At 39.4% G+C, this 18,779-nt stretch overlaps 1 protein-coding gene across 1 annotated transcript in view; it reads right to left on the reverse strand.

Moving 5' to 3' along the window:
• The window catches only part of NELL1 (neural EGFL like 1), a 209,023-nt gene that overhangs the window by 141,334 nt on the left and 48,910 nt on the right, over nucleotides 1-18,779 (reverse strand). The window contains exons 5-9 of the mRNA XM_041461862.1: nucleotides 13,891-13,987; nucleotides 7,603-7,675; nucleotides 7,243-7,325; nucleotides 3,797-3,931; nucleotides 2,850-2,952 (exon numbers count right to left, since the gene is read on the reverse strand). Of these exons, the coding sequence (XP_041317796.1) occupies nucleotides 2,850-2,952; nucleotides 3,797-3,931; nucleotides 7,243-7,325; nucleotides 7,603-7,675; nucleotides 13,891-13,987 (491 nt within the window). The remainder of the gene's footprint in view (nucleotides 1-2,849; nucleotides 2,953-3,796; nucleotides 3,932-7,242; nucleotides 7,326-7,602; nucleotides 7,676-13,890; nucleotides 13,988-18,779) is intronic.

The raw sequence follows: 18,779 nt of genomic DNA on the forward strand, positions 1-18,779 counted from the left end.
CAAACTGCAAAAATCTATTTCAGGAAAATATTTTTCAGGCACACATGAAATAGGTAGGATTTTCCCAGGAAACTGAGAACTCCTACTGCAAAACTCTTGTCTGAGGTTTTTGGCCCTTTTGCCAAAGATAAGTGGCTCCACAAGTGAACCAGCAGACTGGAACATGCGATCATTCCTCGCTCACTTCCCGGCAGTCACCTAGCTTGGGACTACTGCCACCAGGAAGAAGGAACAGGCATCAGGGCCACAGCAGCAAACAGCTTGGTCAATTATGACCAGAATTAACACAGTCCCCATGCAACTACATGTCTGAATTCCAATTCCAGAGAAGGACAGTAAATCCATCAATTAAAGAGAGCAGCTGGGCTGTTACGATCTCACACAAATCAAGTAGCCACTATAAAAGCACCCTACATTACAAAGCAGATTGATGTTAAACACTGATAAAATAACTTTCTGCTGTGGCATTTCAGCTCTTTCTGTACTTGGCCACTAAAAGTCTAACCTGTGACCCTGAAAGGAAAGCTAAAAGGTGTGAATCCTATGTTGCAACTGAACAGTGCTTTAAGGTTTTGAGAGTCAAGCCACTCGCACGTGGAGTGCAAGTGTTCAGAGCAGTCTGTTCTCAAAAGACACACTCTATCTAGGACTGTTTTACCTGAATTTCCCTCCTGAGTGCCCAGGTAAGGAAAGCACTCACAGGTGCAAGTGTGTCCCCCTTACAGGTGATGCCAACAATTCCACAGCAGCAACTGTCATAGCCAGATTGATTCCCAAATTTTAAGCAAAGAGACTGCTAGATCAATCTTCATGAACCTTCAGACATAAATTTGCTTCTAATGACTCTTTGTGAAAATGCTCATTTCTTAAGAAAAAAAAAAATTATGATTTTCAGGCTCCCTCAGTTTTCATCATCACTAAGGCACTTAAAAAGAGGAGTCTTCCTTTTGGCATCCTAGTTTTCTTTGTTTTTCAAAAGCTGCCCTAGTTTTTATGCCTTACTTGTTGTGATCTCACTTCTGAAGAAAACTTCAGATGAGGACGCTTTGTTTAAATTAGGAATCCCAGTAACTATTTTTAGGAGAATTTGAAATAGAGACATTTCCTTCTTTCTGTCTGTTTTCCTGACATGACTGCTTTTAACAAAAGAATGGACACACTTTTGCTTTAATGAAAGAATGGAAAGCAAGTTAATGTATGATTCAGAAAAATTATATCTAAAATTATAGTCTTTTGCCAAAGAGACTATATTATTTGAAATGCTAACACAAGGTGGCAGGGATCAAAACTGAACTGTCTAAACCCCTTAACATATCAGACATTAGAGCTTTGCTCATTAACCCTTAGCTAAGATGGGAAAGTGTTCAATAACCCAGCCATTCAATAATCCCTAGAGACAGTAAATTACAACTGATGGTTCTATCAGAGCTAAATAGCAAAAGCACAGAGAAAATAACACCTGCAGTGCAGCTCTTTGGAAAGCCTCTGCAATTACTACTATCTACCTAGAGGTGACTAACTGTGGTCCTAGCACATCATTTTGTCAAGGAGCTGGCATTTACAATCAATTTCAATCAACTTCCATACGTCTCTTCCTAGTGACTGACATGCTGAGTTCTTGTCAGAATAAGGAGTCAAGTTTGTGCCAATCACTGACAAAAGGCAAGTCTGATTGTTCATCTTCCCATTACAAATAACAGGAACAGTTTACTCATGAGGGTATACACGGAATCTACAATTTTGTGCCTTACAATTTCTTTGCGTCAGATTTTGACTTTTGTGCATACATCCAGTTTCATGAAAGAACTTTCTAGACTTCCAGTGTTACAAATAAAAATATTTTGAGACAAATAATGCAGGCCAGCATGGTCACTTTACCACCCAAGTACTCTGTTCATGAACATCTTTTAGTATACAGAATATTCATGCTGACATACAGCCGAGAGAAATGAGATTACATGAGAAACAAGAGCAAGTGCAAGATCACAGCTAAAGGATATTTGTGCACGGAACTAATGAATTCAATGACTGAAGAAGGGTGACAGAATGCTAAAAAAGTGTTATTATTTTCCTAATAAATCCTAAAATATTTCAACATCCCTGTCCTAATAAATTATTGAAAAGCTCAAGCATGAAGCTTCCTCATCTTCCAGAACAGATCAGGGGAAAGAGAATCTGTGCTTCTTAAGGTACAACTGGCATTAGTAAATAGCTAAAATTTTCATACATAAATTGTCTTTGTTCCTTGTACTACTATTAAAGTAACAAATATTGAATATTCCTTCTGTGACTCTTACTTAACAGCTTTTATTCCCAGTAGAAGGAACTGAAAGTTGATAATAACACCAATCACAAAATGTACTTAGCTTTTCTTTCTTCTCATTAATTTATTTGGAAATTAATTACAGCAAACTATGGCTCCACACAGTGATATTAAGCCAGGGTCTGATATACTGTCATGTTTATTTTAAAGAACAGCCTTTTAACTTGAAATAAAAGACAGGCAAAAAGATAACAGCTTGGTTAGTTACTCATCATAAAAGAAAGTTCAGACCACAGGCTTGATGCTCCTCAACATCAAGAGGAGATACCAACTCGAGCCAAGTCAGTCTTCTCAACCCCCAACAGGATGAATAATTTTACATTAACAATAGGTAAAAAAGTACCTCAGAAATTTGCAATGTTTGTTCATTATTTATTTTCTTCATAAATCATGTTTGCCACTATGACTCATGTTACCTGAACTACCAGGATGTCTGAAAATCATTACAAAACGTGCCTGCTGGCAGGACAAGTTTAACTCTGCTGAAACAGAAGGCAAAACGGCGAGGTCTGTGTGATGTACTCACCCTTGCACACTTTGCAGCACTGAGTGTCCACGTGCACGGGGAGAGCATCAGGAGGACACTCCAGAGGGGGACAGGACATCCTCCGGCATTCCACAACTCCGCTCTGAGCAAAGGGGTTTAGGACAAAATTCAACTAGCGCTGCTGCAATGAGTGAGTATTTTATAAAAAACACTAAGAACTATTTAAGTAAATGAAAACGCCATTCTGGATTACAAACCTATCCTTCAGTAAGAGATTTAATCCCATTCAACTATCAAAATGAATCAAAGTGCAGCTGAAGGTGAACTGCCTTCTGAATTTTGATACATATCACTGGTTTTACCCCCAAACCCAGAGCAAAATACATTAATTGGAAAACATAAGGCAAGAACATAAGCCCTACTTTCTGTACGCTGTTCCAATAATCTTTGAGTTTTTTAAGAATCAGGCTTCTATTTTCCTGAGCAAACAAAGGCTCTCTTCAGATATTTATCAAATAATTTCAAAGATACAAGTTTTGCATACTAATCCTCTTTCTGTCCCTTGTATTTTTCAGTCTGATAAATGCTGAAAATGAATCTGCAAGTTGTTACCATGCAAGATGCAACTAAGCATCTATGAATACTATTAAGATAATGCCTCCTCTTTGAAAAAGCCACTGCAGTGAAAACAATTCCAAACCAAACACAGACAATGCCACTCCTTCACCCCACAACCACAAAGTCCTCACAGCTATAATTAGAACAAGTAAGAAAGCACTGCCAAGGGAAGGCAGATTTTATGTATGAAGCTTACAAATAACTAATATCAAAATTTTATTTATTTTACCATTTCCCTCTCTATTGTCCATGCTGCCACTAGATGCATAATAAAAACACAGTAATTCTCAGAGTGAACATTATGCATTCAAAGGCCATTTTCACATTTTCATTAGATACTATCCTTCAAACTCTTCAGAAATTCTTACTTTGCATGTGCAATTCCTGCAGTGATCATCTTCAACCCATGAGTCTTTGTCTCTGTAGATCAATCCATTTACTTGACAAGTCTTCTCACAATGACAGTCTTCCAATTGACTCAGTCTTGTTTCTGCATAATTTAACTATAAATGAAAGTAACTTGATGAGATTTCTGCAATTCAAACACATGATTTAAAAAAAAACAAAAACCAGTAGACTTATTTTTAGCAAAACCAACTTTGACCACAACCTTCGAAACACTGAACCAGGAAATCAGCAGGTAAAAACTAACCCTATTCCTCAGATTTTGGTGGAGTTAGTACATGGTCATCCCACATTACAACCAATGGAGAAACCATGCTCCTGGGGTAAGCCCTGGGCTTGTGGCTAGCTCTGAACACTCCTTGTTGTTACAATAGAAAGACAAGCTTAATATTTAGCAGTAAATATGTGCATTCCTTCCCTGCCCATACAAATAACTGAAAGATGACAGGCCCCTGTTCAAAAAAAATTTTTTTTTTTTCTGGCACAACAAATGCAAGAAATTTTTTTTAAAAATCAAAACTTACAGGGAAAATTTTGTGATTCATGAAAGTATTCCTGGCTGTATAAACCCATGATATAAATAAACCAGATTGCCTAGTCCATAAATGAAGTCAAGTGCTTGATTTTTCTTGATTTGAATCAAAGTCAAGCTTGAACCTTTTTGACTTCCAGAAAGGAAAGACTCAGTAGAAATTTCTGTGCTGGAAGTCTTCATGCAACAAACACATCTGAATACAAAGCACACCCTAGTGGAGGCTCATAATTTACCAAAAGAAGTAATATTCCCCTCAAAGAAGTGCAGGAGATGCCCAGACCTATTTCAGTAGATTGTTAAAGCCATATGAATTATTTTAGCCATTACATTTAGAGGAACTAACAGTACTCTAGCCCAGCAGTGGGGAATGCTGCAATGTAACACAACCCTCTTCTCCTACAGCAAAATTAACATTTTAGCCAGATTGTAACACCCTGACATACAGTGTGTCTCTATTTAAGGACACAGAATTAAATCAATTGAACATATCTACTGGAGAGATTCAGAATTAATTCAAATTATGACAAAAATAAAGTAAGTTTTAAAAGCTGGGATTTTTAATTAAAAATTAATTAAAATTATTTTTAATAATTTTTATTATTTAAATTATTAATAATTTTATTAATATTGATAATTATTAGTTCTTAATCTTTATTAATCTTTATTAATCTTTAAAAGCTATGTCTTCACAAAACACAGGTAGGAAGAGGACGTAAGGGGGGTTAGGTTGCTACAAGTCATGAACAAATGCTCCTTTCATAGAACTCTGTGACAATCTGCCATAGTCAGGGCTCTGCTGGACCACTCACACAGGCCCTGTGTCCCACTCTGAGCCCACCAGACTCAGGAGAGGTACAGCCCAAGCAGGAGGGAGCCTCCCTTTCCTGCTTTCATTCTGCATAACTTGCACAGCTACTACAATTATTGGAGCCTGAAACCAGTAGCTGCACGTTTCCTTCCCAGCTCTGAGTCTCCATAATTTTAATTTCTATAAACTGCACATACACATTCACTGCAAACAACACTTGCTCCTCTATTCAATGCTGTGATACAGCTCTAACCAAACACAGATTGAGAGAGAAGCTGAAATCTGGATACAGCGGAGCCTAAAAGCAACAACAAGACACGAAGACACTTCTTCAAAACATCTTGTTCATGGCCTGCATCTCTTGGTGCAGGATCAGGGATGCTTGCTGCTGTGTACTAGCCAGCCATTCTCTGACCAACTGCCAGGCCAAACAGGATCTCTGCAGGCAGCTGCACGGCCCTTCAAAGCCCTGACATGCATCATCCCCACAAAATATACTTGTGTCTACATTAGTAACTCTTGCCTATTGTGGTTAGGACTTAAAAGGCAGATACAAACCTTAATGCTTCCCTCCAGACCCCCTATTTTTAACTTGCATTTTTTTACCAAGTTAATTTCCTTTCCCGTTGCATGCATTTTGCCTGGACAACAGGAAACAACTGCAACAAAACAGTCAGTGGACTGCTGTAGCAGAAAAGGAATTTGCAATGAAGGATTATGCCACCACCACTTTATGAAAGTGCACAGTCTTTGCAGTACAAATACTGTGTTATTTGCTTCCCCTCATAAAGTACTAGCAAGCAAAAATATAATTAACATCAGAGAAAGCAAGTTACTCAGTATACTGCATAATTGGAACTTGTTCATACCACCAGCAGGGCTCAAAATAATTGCCTCTCTTTCATAGCACAAGCAGAATACTAAACTAAAAGCTTCACATTTTTCATTTGGATCCAGCCTGTCCAAAGCATGTCAGCTGAGTAAGAGGATTGCCAGCATAACACACGCACTCTCCGAAAAACAGTTTCCCCTTTCCTATTGGGAAGGGAAAGAGCATTTGAAGGCAGCGCATTAAAAAGTATCATTTTTTTACACAAGCAGCACTGCTACGCAAATCCTGTTTTGGAAATGCCTACAGTAACTACACTGAGAGTAAGGGCATCTACAGGTTGGTTGCATCTGCACTTAAATCTAAGTAATTAACATGTAAGTGCTGTTTCAAAAGAGAAAAGTAACTATCCTCTACCACAAACCAGATGGTTCATCAACAGTAACCTGAAAACGTGCTCAGATTCTCCTTTTAACACAGATCAGGGGTTTGGTCACCTTTAAAACACAGTTTCCTATCTCAAAACTTCAGCACAGCCTTGCTGTAGGGCCTTGGTTTAACATCCAGGTTGCCTGCGTATTGTAGGAGCAGAACCTGAAGAAAACTTCAAACATTTCAAACAAACAAAAAAAATCCCCAACACTATAGATTCCCATTCACCCTACTCATGATCCAAAGCTGGGGGGGGAAAGAAGAAAGAAAAAAACCACAAGCCCAAGCACACACCACATCACCTGGAGCTGAGCTAACTTTCACAGCAGTAGTCAGCAGCTTCACAGGCATTTTCATTTTGGGGCCTCATTTCCATTTCCAGGAAGGAGACTACACCAGTCCTGAAAACTTCACAGGACTTCCCACAAGAAAACCTTCCACTCTGACAGCATCACATGGTGAGGAAATTGTTGAGGGATTTCACTCTTTTGTTTCTGCATTTATCCCTCAACATGAAAAGGGAAATCAAGCTAAGGCTTCTTACAAAAAAAATCTGACTCCGGGTATTTTGTCACTACCTTACAAATAATAAAGCAGACAACAGAAACATTACTGAGCTTAAGGAACAGCCATGGAGCTATATCCATAAGACTGCTGCAGACAGCAAGAAAAAAATTTGCTCTACTACAAAAATTTAGAATAATTTTCATGGTATAAGAAATGGCATATAGAATAAATACTTTCATCTTTGTCTTACGGAAGGAAAGGAAGGAAAGGGCAACTAAAAAAAAGCTTAGGTACCTACTTTTGCAGTCATTTTTGCCAGAAGTTCTTGCAAATCCATGATTCCTTGCACCAGACTTAAGAAATCACTGCAGGTTGGGCATGCTCAATAGAGAAAGATTAAAAAGAAACAGAAAAGAAGGAAAGACACAATAACCCATAAATAAACAACAATCTATCATACTAGATTTATCTGAACATAAAATGCAATCTGTTTATACAGAATTCTTGCCTTCTGGAAATCACACATGCAAAAATAACAAGCCTGAAAGTATTATTTTTAAAGCAAAGAAACAATCTGTATGAAAAATCTAAAAAATAGAGTATGTATGAATCTGTATGAAAAATCTAAAACAGAGACAATAAAAAGATTGCTACTTACTGCGATTCAGATTAGGACACTGTGTTATATATCCATTCGGTATAAAGATGATTTTCACATCTTGAATAACACCCTTTGCAAAAGAAGAGAAAACTGGTAATACAAATTACAAACATTCACTTCATTCTGTACAAGTTCTTTCACAAGTCATTTCTTCAGTGGATACAAAAAAAATTACCAGCTTACTCTAGTGAGGAAAATAACTGAAGGTGAACAAAATATAACTCCTCCTATCTCTCTATGTGTTTGGAATATTACAGCAATAATACTGCTTTCTCTTTTGTAATCACCAAATATAAGCTGCTTAAATGTCTTTAAACGGGGTGAGACTGGTGAAAAAAGCAGTGAAATAATATCCACTGCTCAAGTCAATGACACACTTTTCCAAAAGACAAAAAGAAAACACAGCAAAACTCTTTATTTTTTTAACCAAATAAGACTGTGAAATCAAACACTGAAAAGACAAGTACCTAGTGCCAGATGTAAGTTTACACTTCCACTGCTTGGTTTCATTAAGCTCTGTATCTCAACAGGCAGGTGAGGTAATCATGCCATCAGTCAGAATTCAACCCTCTCTCCAGCCCAGGCAGACAGACAGATGCCCTGTGCAGGACTGGCAGGTCAGTGCAGGTTGTTTGGGGCTCCTGGACCAAACCAGGCACGACAGTGGGGGAGGCAGGACCTAAAGGTCAGTGCCCACTGCAGCCGGTCAGTCCCTGCCCTGCAAGGACAGCGCCTCGGGAAGGAGCAGTGCCCAGTGTCCCTGCACACCTGGGTCCTGAAGGACTCCAGACAGTCCAGAAAATGCTGAAGCTTGTGTTTGTTCTCCTAAGCTCAGGACGAAGCATTTGCTGCATCTGTGACTGTGCAACATACTTACTTCACAGGATCCACTGGCTTTAATAAGGTCATGGCCAGTAAGGGAGAGGAGCAAGGGAAATCAAGGGACCTCTAGTGCTCACATTTGCACTTCCCCTGGCTGTTAATCACATGTTGTGACACAGCCCTACTTCCTCACAGAAAAATTTCTTTAAACTGAAAATAAATTTATCCTGGCAGCAGTTATTATCTAATTAAATTACTGATTTGCCAGACTGTGTTAATTTTCAGCTAAATTGCAATAGGGTGAATTTTGCAGACTAAGGACATCATCACTTGCTCACATGCCACCCATATGCCACATGCACTCACATGCCACCCATAAATAGAGGCCTCAGATAGTCCTTAGAGCCTGGCAAGGCAAGTCACATTTACACGCTCACGTTAAAAGAGCAGAATGTAACCAGCAAGCACTGTTTCCTGCTTACTGTCTCATGATCAAATATTAACTGAAAATATTAACAGAGATAATCAGATCACCCTGTCTTTCTTGCAGAAGTATACACATTTATTAACCTTTTCATCTATGAGAATAATGAAACCATAAGTAATAAGTAATACTGTCACTGGAAATGGAACATCCTGAAAGCCATTTTACATACTTTCTGTCAGCAGTCATCAATGAGAAATTAGAAGGTGAGGCATAAAAATATACTTCAACACTTAAGCCCCTGCAGTAAAAAGCTCAACCAAGAGGAAATGAGATTACAGAGTTCCACCACAACATATTGCCTAGGAAATGAGACACCACCCAGAAAGAAACGATTTTTTTCTTCAGCTTTTTTTTGTTTGCCTTTTTTTTTTTTTCTTTAGGTACATCTTCAAATGTGTTTGTTGCATCAGAGTCACACTGCTCAATTGTCTTTTGGACAGATCCGCATTTAGACATAGCCTGAAGAGGAAGCACAACTATTTTATGTGTCTTAATTTCTGGCTACATGAAAGCATATTGCTATGTAATAACATGAATATGAACTTCAATTCACTAACACTGATGACTTCTAGGTCTATAAAACATCTGAAAATGAATTATTATGATCAAACATAGAAGTAAACTTTCCAAGAGCAGAAATTTTGCAGATGTATTTTTTTAATAGAAAGACTTCATTGTAGGCAAACATTTATTACAGCCATAATTATGTAACAAATATGAAAAAACCTGGTCAATCCTGCTTCAGCATTAAGTCTAGACTGCCAAGAGCTTGGATTTGTCCTTAAAAGTACGATGTCAGTGGTCAAAATCTTTCCAGTTTTTCCCTTCCCAAGCAGACACAACCTTTATGTTATCAATAAAAGCACTTGACTAATGACAATCGAAGCTTCAGCTCAGCATCAGGACTTGCTAGCTTGAAGAGCCTTCATCTGGTGCAGGCAGACTACCAGCTACATGATGAAATTCAGGTTCTGCAGCACTAAAAATCAAGCCCATCCCATGAGGACATAATGCAAAAAGCCCAGTTAATTGCACTTCTCAGATATTTACTACATAGAACAGTCCTCCCACATTCTGTGAAAAGGCTCATACATTCCATGAGCTCCCCACCTCTGCATTTTCATTTCCTCCATTGCCTTTCATCCTCTTTAAAACCTGCTTCTCACACAGAGATAATATGATCCACACAGCTGTGCAAGTTGCACTGGCCAGGGCTGGGAAAGGCTCTACATGGTGGCACCAGCAGACGTGCCTGAAACTCCTGTGCCCTGACAAAGCCCAGATTCCCACTCCATCAGCACGATGCTGCTCCCCTCAGGGCAGCCCTGCCAGGCACCTGAACACCTGCCCACAGCACCACACCGAGTTTCACCTTAGTCCATACAACTCTGAGTCCAAAACTATTACAGTCATATGGCTATATAAATTATATACATGATACTGTGCAATAAAAACACCAATATGCTTCTCAAGCACCTAATATACAATCCCCAGACACAAGCAGGATCAATAGAGCCTGCTCTAGTAGTTATGAAAACTACTGTCTTGCAACATGAATCACCTTCTGACCAAGGCATTAATAAGCTCATTTTTGCACTAGCTCTTTGGAGGGACTCTTAGGGGGAAGGGTTCTCCTCAGCAATAAAACAAATTTTAGATAATTCTGGTCCTGACAGCAATCAGATCCATGCTAGAGAGTGTTCCATAGATATCTGGCATCAATGTTTTTCTCCCTTCCGTTGCATTTTCTTAATCTTCTTAACCTGATGATAATGGTTATCATCAGCCCTCAGCCCTGAAACAAACCCTGAGTTTGTGTGGCTGTCCTGGCTCTGTCCAGCACAGGGTTAATTTTTGCAGTAGCCAGGAGAGAGCATGGCTGGGACATGGGAATTATTCTACAGTACTCACACCACTGCAGGAGGCAGGGGAAGGGACTCTCTTCCATGGAGGAAGAGTTCCTCATGGTCAAGAAAATGTGGAGGAGGGAGCCATCCAGTACCATCTATTATCAGGAATGTGTAAATAATTTATTCTCCGGTATCTTTTGTTAATAATATTGTTGCTGTTACTGTTCATTTTCTTATCTCATTGCTCTTTCCAGTAAGTTGTTCTTATCTACATCCATCTTCTTCACCTTTTGTGCCTCCAATTCTGAACTCCATTCCACCACAGTGGGAAGGGGAAAGGAAAGTAGGAGTGAGAGAGAGCAAGGTGTGATTTGAGAGAGTCTTGGTGGGGGGTACTGAACTAAGGAGAGCCATTCATAAATCACAACAGTCTTAATATTCTATACCCCCTTATTCTATACCACTTATGTCCCACCCAGATCCTGCACCTTCCAAGTACATAGATACATAAATATACACAATCACAGGTATCATTTCCAAAGGCAATGGCCACCCCTCCAAGATGTCTGTTGAGTTCATTTAGTCCATGACTGTGGGTTCTCCCCACCCTAGATGTCTCCCAGGACAGGAGGGCTGCTGTGCTGCTGGCTGGCTGCTGCCCCTGGAGCTCAGACTGGTGTACGTGGAGCAGTCCATACGCCCTGCCCATGGCAGCTAGATCACACAGTGACAGCGTCATGCAGCAGCCGATGTTATACATACAGTTCAACAGTACAGACTGTTCTTACCCAAAAATCAGACCCCCTTGTGGTACACATTGTGTTTCCCTGTCTCTCTGCATTACCCACCAAGTGGACCCAGGTCCTTGAGCAAAACCAATTCTATGGAGGGTTTGCCTTTGCTTGAGTTGCTCCACTCTGGAGTCCCCACCAGCACTCTTCTTGCAAATACTGCCACTTTATCAGAGTCCTGTAGTTGTTCAGGGGTGAACTCCCAAAACTCTGGAGCAGAGAATTTCTCCAAACACCAGCCCAATTTCTCCCACGTTCCATGACACTCATGATTATTCCCTTCAGGGCAGATCCCTAAATGACACTCCTAGAAATCTCCCTCCCGACTCTAAACATGGTACTGTAGACCATACTGAGAAAACATAGCAGACATAGCAACAAGAACATGCTTTCCTTAACATCCAAATGGAATTAAAAATCCTCAAAAGCTGTTCTAACAGGTCTAAAGGAGGAAAAGAGGGGGTGAAAGCTGTGGAAAACCATCCCATGCCCCCCCCCCCTCTACCCCAGAGACTAGATATGATTATTAATGGACTCCTCACAGAGCAACCTGAGGTAAGGGTGGGAGAACAACACTGAACACACGAACAAAATAACCACCATTGCCCTTGATGTTATCAAGTCATAAGCAGCTATCACACAGACCAGCAACAAAGTAATCCTGATCCCTCTCCCCCACTGAAGAAGACCCTTGTGAGGGGCACACTAGGGAACAGACACAGAGTTAGGCACCATATCCCCATGAACAAGCCAGGCAACATTGTGGCCAGTGCTCCACACCCAATACCACAGATGCTTAAAGGAAATAAATTATCCACCAGCTCTGAATCCTGTTATTTCCACCTTTCCTGCCACACATTAGCCACCAATTAGCTGTCCTGGTTTAGGAATGGTACTCCCCAGTCCAGTATCCCCACCGAGATTCTCCCAAACCCCAGGCTGTTCTCCCTCCATCCCCCTTCCTCTAACCCACCCTGCTGCGCCAGGATGGAGCTGAGAACAGGAGGCACAAAAGGTGAAGATCACAGCTGTAGGTAGGCGCAATTTACTGGAAAGAGTGGTGAGGTAAGAAAATGAACAGTACCAATATCAATAACAAAAGGTACAAAAAAAAATATTCACGCAACAAGCTTGCTTTTTCTTACATTTTCATGACTCCAACACATACAAAAATGCTAATTCTTTTTTTAATGCTCTTATTTCCCTGCAGATCTCTGTTTACATTAAGGAAAATATATCTATTTTTTTATATGCTAAAACAGTGAAACAAATTGCTCTGAAAAAGAAAGGGAAATCCTGCTGAGCATATAAATACATGGAAAGAGATGTGTACTCTTTACAAACTGGCAAAATCCCAAGTTTTTGCAATGAGAAGTGTAAAAAAAGTAAGACTTCTGGAACTCTCAAGCAGGATAAAAAAAAAAAAAAAAACCACAACCAATTATATTTCTGCCCTGAAGAAAGTTAGTAAAATATTCAAGAACACATAAAGCAAAGTAAGGCACTTGTCGGCTTTCATTATGATCAATAAAAATGGTCAGCTCATTAGCATATCATTATCTACCCTGCTGTTTCCAAAGTGTTAACATGCAGAAATATTAATTTACAAACATATAATATCCCAGAGTTCTGGGGCTCTGACTGCCTGCATAAAATAAGAATTTAAGACTGGCAACTCCAATATAACTTCTTCCTTTTCCTATGTAGCTATAAACATATGTTTACCATCTGTGGAATAGTGAGAAGCAGCTGAGGTAAAAAACCAACAGCTGTAGAATAAAATAATACTATCAATTTCACTTCACAGTGACATCTCAGTTGCTGGAGGATGAAATGCACTGTAGGTTCAGAGCAAACCTCAGACTATCATTTAAGCCAAAAGTTGGCTTTTACCTCTGTTTTACAATTAAAATTGCTAGCTCTTATGCTGAAATAAGTTCAGCGTAATTGTCCTTGCTTGTTGGAAATCTGGGGACATCCTCAGAAAAGAGGCAAATTGTAAAATTGTCTTAGGAACTGACAGCTTCACATGGAAACCGAGTGGGTGGTAAATCACCTTGGCAACAAATCCTTGCCCAGATTGAGGAAAGGCAGATTGGCCTCTTGCTGCTCTATGGACCCCTTTCACAGATAAACACTCATACTGTGCCTTGTTATCCAAAACTGGAATAAATACCAGAAACTTCTACCTTGTAAACAAGCTGTTTACAAACTGTCCACAGTTCCTACCAAATTTCATGCACGTCATGTTTCAAGAGTCTAACACAACTGACTGGAAGTACCTTGTTGACTACTATTAAGTTCCTTCCTCACGTGACATTTCGTATCTGCTTACCTTAAAGAAACCATGTTTCCTGTTTCTCTGTCCAAGCCATAAATTGCTTTCAGGTGTCAAATTCGTTTCTGGGGGATCAATGACACGTTCATAAATCCTGTAGAGGGAAGACATTGCATTTACTTGAATTTTCTCTTTCCTCTGAAAACTTCCTTGACAAAATCAGGTAACGATAAAAGACGGAAAACAGAACCAAAAATAAAACCCCTAAAAAAATTTCATTAAACACTGTATTATCACTGTATTTATCACTGATTGTGGTGACGAAAGTATATTACAACTTTAAAATTAGAAAAAATTAAAATCACAAATATATGAAGACTCCATAAAATTGAAACTCTCCTTGTGCAGCTGTGCATCACTAGACTAAAGAAATAACAGCACCAGAATCCACCACAGTAGAGAAAAAAAATAAAATAGGATCATCTTAGTCTAGGGATGTCTTTCAAAATCTACCCTAGAGAAAAAGTCCAATCATGCACAGGATCCAACCAAATCCAACAACCCCTTGAGGCTTTCAGACTGGTTAGAATTTTGAACAGAATTCACAAAAGAACTTTATGGCACTCCACTCCCTTTTTTTTCTTTCCCTCTACATCTATGTCATTTATCCTTGCACATGGATCTTTCTCTCCTTGTTACTGGATTTCCTCTGGCTGGGTGCTCACGTGTGGTGCCTCTGCTGCACATCCACCTTGTGCCTGTCACTAGCACAGGTCTGGCACAGAATGGGACGTCTTTATGTATGCCTGGTATCTAACAGAGTGACAGCAAGTAATAGGAGGTCCATAAGCAACCTTTATATGCTGCATAAACTTGCACATGACTGCAGAAATTTGCATACCAAATTTCTAAAATTAACTCACGAAAAAATTGCTGTAACACAATCTTTAAATTAACAAAGTATTTAGAGTTCTAAAAAGGTTTTGCTTGGGGTTTTGTTTGTTTATTTTTAGAAAACCTGTAATGAAGTTTCCATAACAACTTTTCCAGGAACACAGACCACTACAATGATATCATCATCTCAGAACATGAAAAATTCAAGGCCAGAGTTACTGACCCTGGGTTCTCATATTGCTGTGTCATATCAGAGGGAGCCATGAACTTCCTGCTTCATAACAAACATAGCATGCTTAATAAGAATTATGGAGGAGATGATGAAATCTATTTCTATTGCTGTCCAGTTTACAGGGAGTATGCATTGCTATGCAATCACAGCAGTGTGACAGCCAAGAGAAGAGACTCTGAGTCTGCCAAGACCCCTAGCATAAAGAGGTTAAATTATCTGTAGTCAAATTGGTTTTCTTTCTTTAAAGCCATGGCTTTAAAACAAACACGAAAAACAAACACCAAACAAAAACAGAAGTCCATCAACTGAACTTCTCTTCCCAATTACACTCTACGGTTTCTGCCAGAGGCTCACTAAGTGTAATCAGTGATTACTCATGTTGCAAGTTGCCATGGGTATTGGGTTTGTATTGCAAGGGTTAGGCAGCAGGGGACTACAAGGGTGGCTTCTGTGAGAAGCTGCTAGAAACATCCCCCACGTCCAGCAGAGCCAGCGCCAGCTGGCTCCAGGATGGATCCGGCACTGGCCAAGGCAGAGTCCCTCACTGATGGTGGCAGCACCTTTGGAATAACTCTTTGAGAAAGGGTTAAAGTTACTGACCAACAGCAATTCCATCTAGGGAGAGGATTGAGAACACATGAGAGGAGGAGCTCTGCATACACCCAGTTCAGTGCAGAAGGAGGGGGAGAAGATGCTCCAGCACAGAGATTCCACAGGGAAGCAGGTGCTCCCCTGGAGGTCCATTCCCCATCCCCACCCTGTGCCATCTCTGGGGACGAGGCACAGGAACATCAGGAGTGAAATAAGCACAGGAAGAAAAAAAGGGTGGGTGGAAGGTAATTGGTTTTACTTCCCATTACCTTACTCTGATCTAACTTAACAAATTAAACTAATTTCGCCAAGTAGTCTGTTTTACCCTCAGCTGTGACAGGTGAGTGATCTCTCCCTGCCTGTATCTAGACCCACAAGCCTTTCATTATCTTCTTTTCTCCCTTGTCCAGTTGAGGAAGTGGAGTGGCTTTGCTGGGCACCTGGTGTCCAGCCAGTGTCAAATCCACCGAGTCACACTATTGGAAAATTCATTTATTTGCAGAGACCCAGAATAACACCCTAGTATTAAAGAACTTCTAGAAAGATCTATAAAGTTATGTCAAAGTACAGAGTCCTATATCCCACCCACTTTTGCTTATCAAAAAAAGGAGTAAACCAATATGAAATAGAAGCAATATATAACAAAACCAAAGTCTAGCACTACTTCTTTTCTAAGAAACAACAAGAAAAATCTCAAACCTAAGAACAAAAAATAGTTATATGAAAATTACAGCTTAAGAATGTGAGTACAGGAGTCAGAAGACTTCTTGTAATATTCATAATTTCATTGCTCAAGTTTATTATAATTATCATCAGCCCTAACTTATCACATTTCATGTTCATGATGCATTCGGAGCTCTAGGAAATTTCCATCTCTACTATTTAATTAGGTCTATCTATAAAATTACCATGCTGAGCTGTTTTACCTGTCCAAACAGCAGAACAAGCTAATATTCTTTTAAAGCAGGTTTTGAGAATTAGAGGATTTTTGCATGCACTGTCTCTATCAATAATTTAAAGTATAAGTAGAGGTTTTCTGTCATACCTCATGCAAAATTGAACTACACAAATGCAAAACTGCAGCAAAATACTGAACGAGAAACAAAGAATTGACATTGTCCTTGAGCATGAACTCCTTGAGAGCATGTGCACTGAACTGCTCTATCTTATTAGGAATTTATCTTTGTATAAATATAGCATAGCTTTATACATTATTTTGGTTAATAATGCCCTCACTGGAAAATTCCTCATGTCCTGAAAAGGCTAATCAATATCCAATAAAGAACCTCATTTCTCCTACTATATAAAATCCTAGTGCTGACCAGGTTCGAAAACACTACTTATTGAAGAATATTTGATTTTGATTCACCTGGCCTAGTTAAAGTTGATAAAAGAACTCCACAATATCTATCTGCAATTGCATATTAAAAAAAAAATCAAAACCTGACACTGTTATATGACAACAACAATAGCAAGTTAGGAAGACAAATCAGAGACAGGCTAATGTGGCTTATCTTGTCTTTTCTGATGATTTAACACTTTTTCAACCTATGTGGACAGGGCTGTAGTCACCTTCTTTCCAGTCTCTTCACTAAGGGCCATCCTTAAGACACAAAAGCTCAAGATTCCCCATATTCCTCTACTGTTCTACTCTAATTCAAATTGTATTTCTGAAGCAGGCATTTACCTTAAATCAAGGGGTTCATTAAGGTTAGTTTGTGCCTTATTCCACATATGTCAACAAGGATTGTTTGTTTTTCTTAGATCTGCCAATGAAGTAACAGGCTTAGGGGTCAAGAGAGGGCATGAGATCCAGATCAGTCCTCGATTACCTTTTTATGCCAAAAGATGTTTTGGTTGAGACCATCTGATTTACAAACCATTTCCTTTATTATTGTATACTGTTAAACATTATCAGAAAAAAAAAAGCCTGGCAAGTATACACACAACATATTGCTTCTCCTGTAAGCCCATCTATACTCTTGGAAAACGAAAAGGTGGAAAAGCACATCAGCAGTTAAAAATAATAAAACAAACCAAAGAAACCCCAAACAAACAAATTATCCACATTAAGCTTCCACATCACTCACTTTCCCTTACTTGCCTTTCTGGCTGAGGTGTGCCACCTTCTATGGCTTTATACCCGTGTGACCAATATTCTGTATTTGGCATATGAATAGCTAAATTATACACTTCAGCTTATGAAGTGCTGGTCTAGAGCTCCTTGGAGACCAGTTTCCAGCACATTTGGCTTTGATACCAACACAGAGAAATGCACAATACACTCCACAAGAAAAGGAATGCTCAGAAGGAAGACTCAGGGGAACTGTGGTCACTAAAACTGCTGCAGATTGAACAGCCCCTCCAACATGAGGAGACCCAGGTCTCCAGGTTAATGGAAGCTCCACTACATACTTCAGGCTTCCAGATTTATGATTGCTGCATTCACTTTCCAAGAGAAAGCTTGATTTGCCCCTACTTCACGCCAACATATTTCAAAGAAGTTAAACTACATATACATTCACTAACCATGGATCCATTTAGCAAAATACAGTAAAAATGCACCTGTTAATCACCAAATACCCATTATATTCTTGTGCTTTTTATCTATATCTCTACCCTATCTGCATGCTTTGATTTATTAAGTATTCTTGTGCAATCATCAGAATCACCTCTCCCAAGGACACATTTCAAACAGGCGTCTCTGCCATAATGAAGACAATATGCAGAAAATAGAGAATCTATAAAATAATCAGTGCATTCCTGAAAGGAGACATACCTAAAACATTTGCATCCTAATACACACACACACACACATCTTGCTCTGCATAAAGGAAGAACTTTATAAATCATGCTCTGTTGGACAAGGAGACAGCTCCCTTCCATGTACTCAATATAAATTATTTTTAGCATTTTTGTATGTGTAAATATACAATGTTATAATGGTATATATCTAAGATAGAATGGTAGAACAGGAAAATACCCTCATTCTATACATGTGTAGACTGAAACATAGACAGACTAACCAACATCACAAAGATAGTGTCTCTGCCCATGATCTAAGCCTTTAGACTGGGCACGACTGAGGCTTAACTGCCTCTCACACTGGGTCACACTCCCTCTGGAAAAAATATGACATGGATTTGTCTCTCACAGTGAAGATGATTTCTTACGCTCAACTTTTATAAGCAGAGGTTAACACTTTATTTCCACTTTTGTGGAGATGCAG

This window comes from Pyrgilauda ruficollis, unplaced genomic scaffold (assembly GCF_017590135.1).
Source record: "Pyrgilauda ruficollis isolate IOZ18807 unplaced genomic scaffold, ASM1759013v1 scaffold156, whole genome shotgun sequence".
In the NCBI taxonomy this organism is placed as follows: Eukaryota; Metazoa; Chordata; class Aves; order Passeriformes; family Passeridae; genus Pyrgilauda; species Pyrgilauda ruficollis.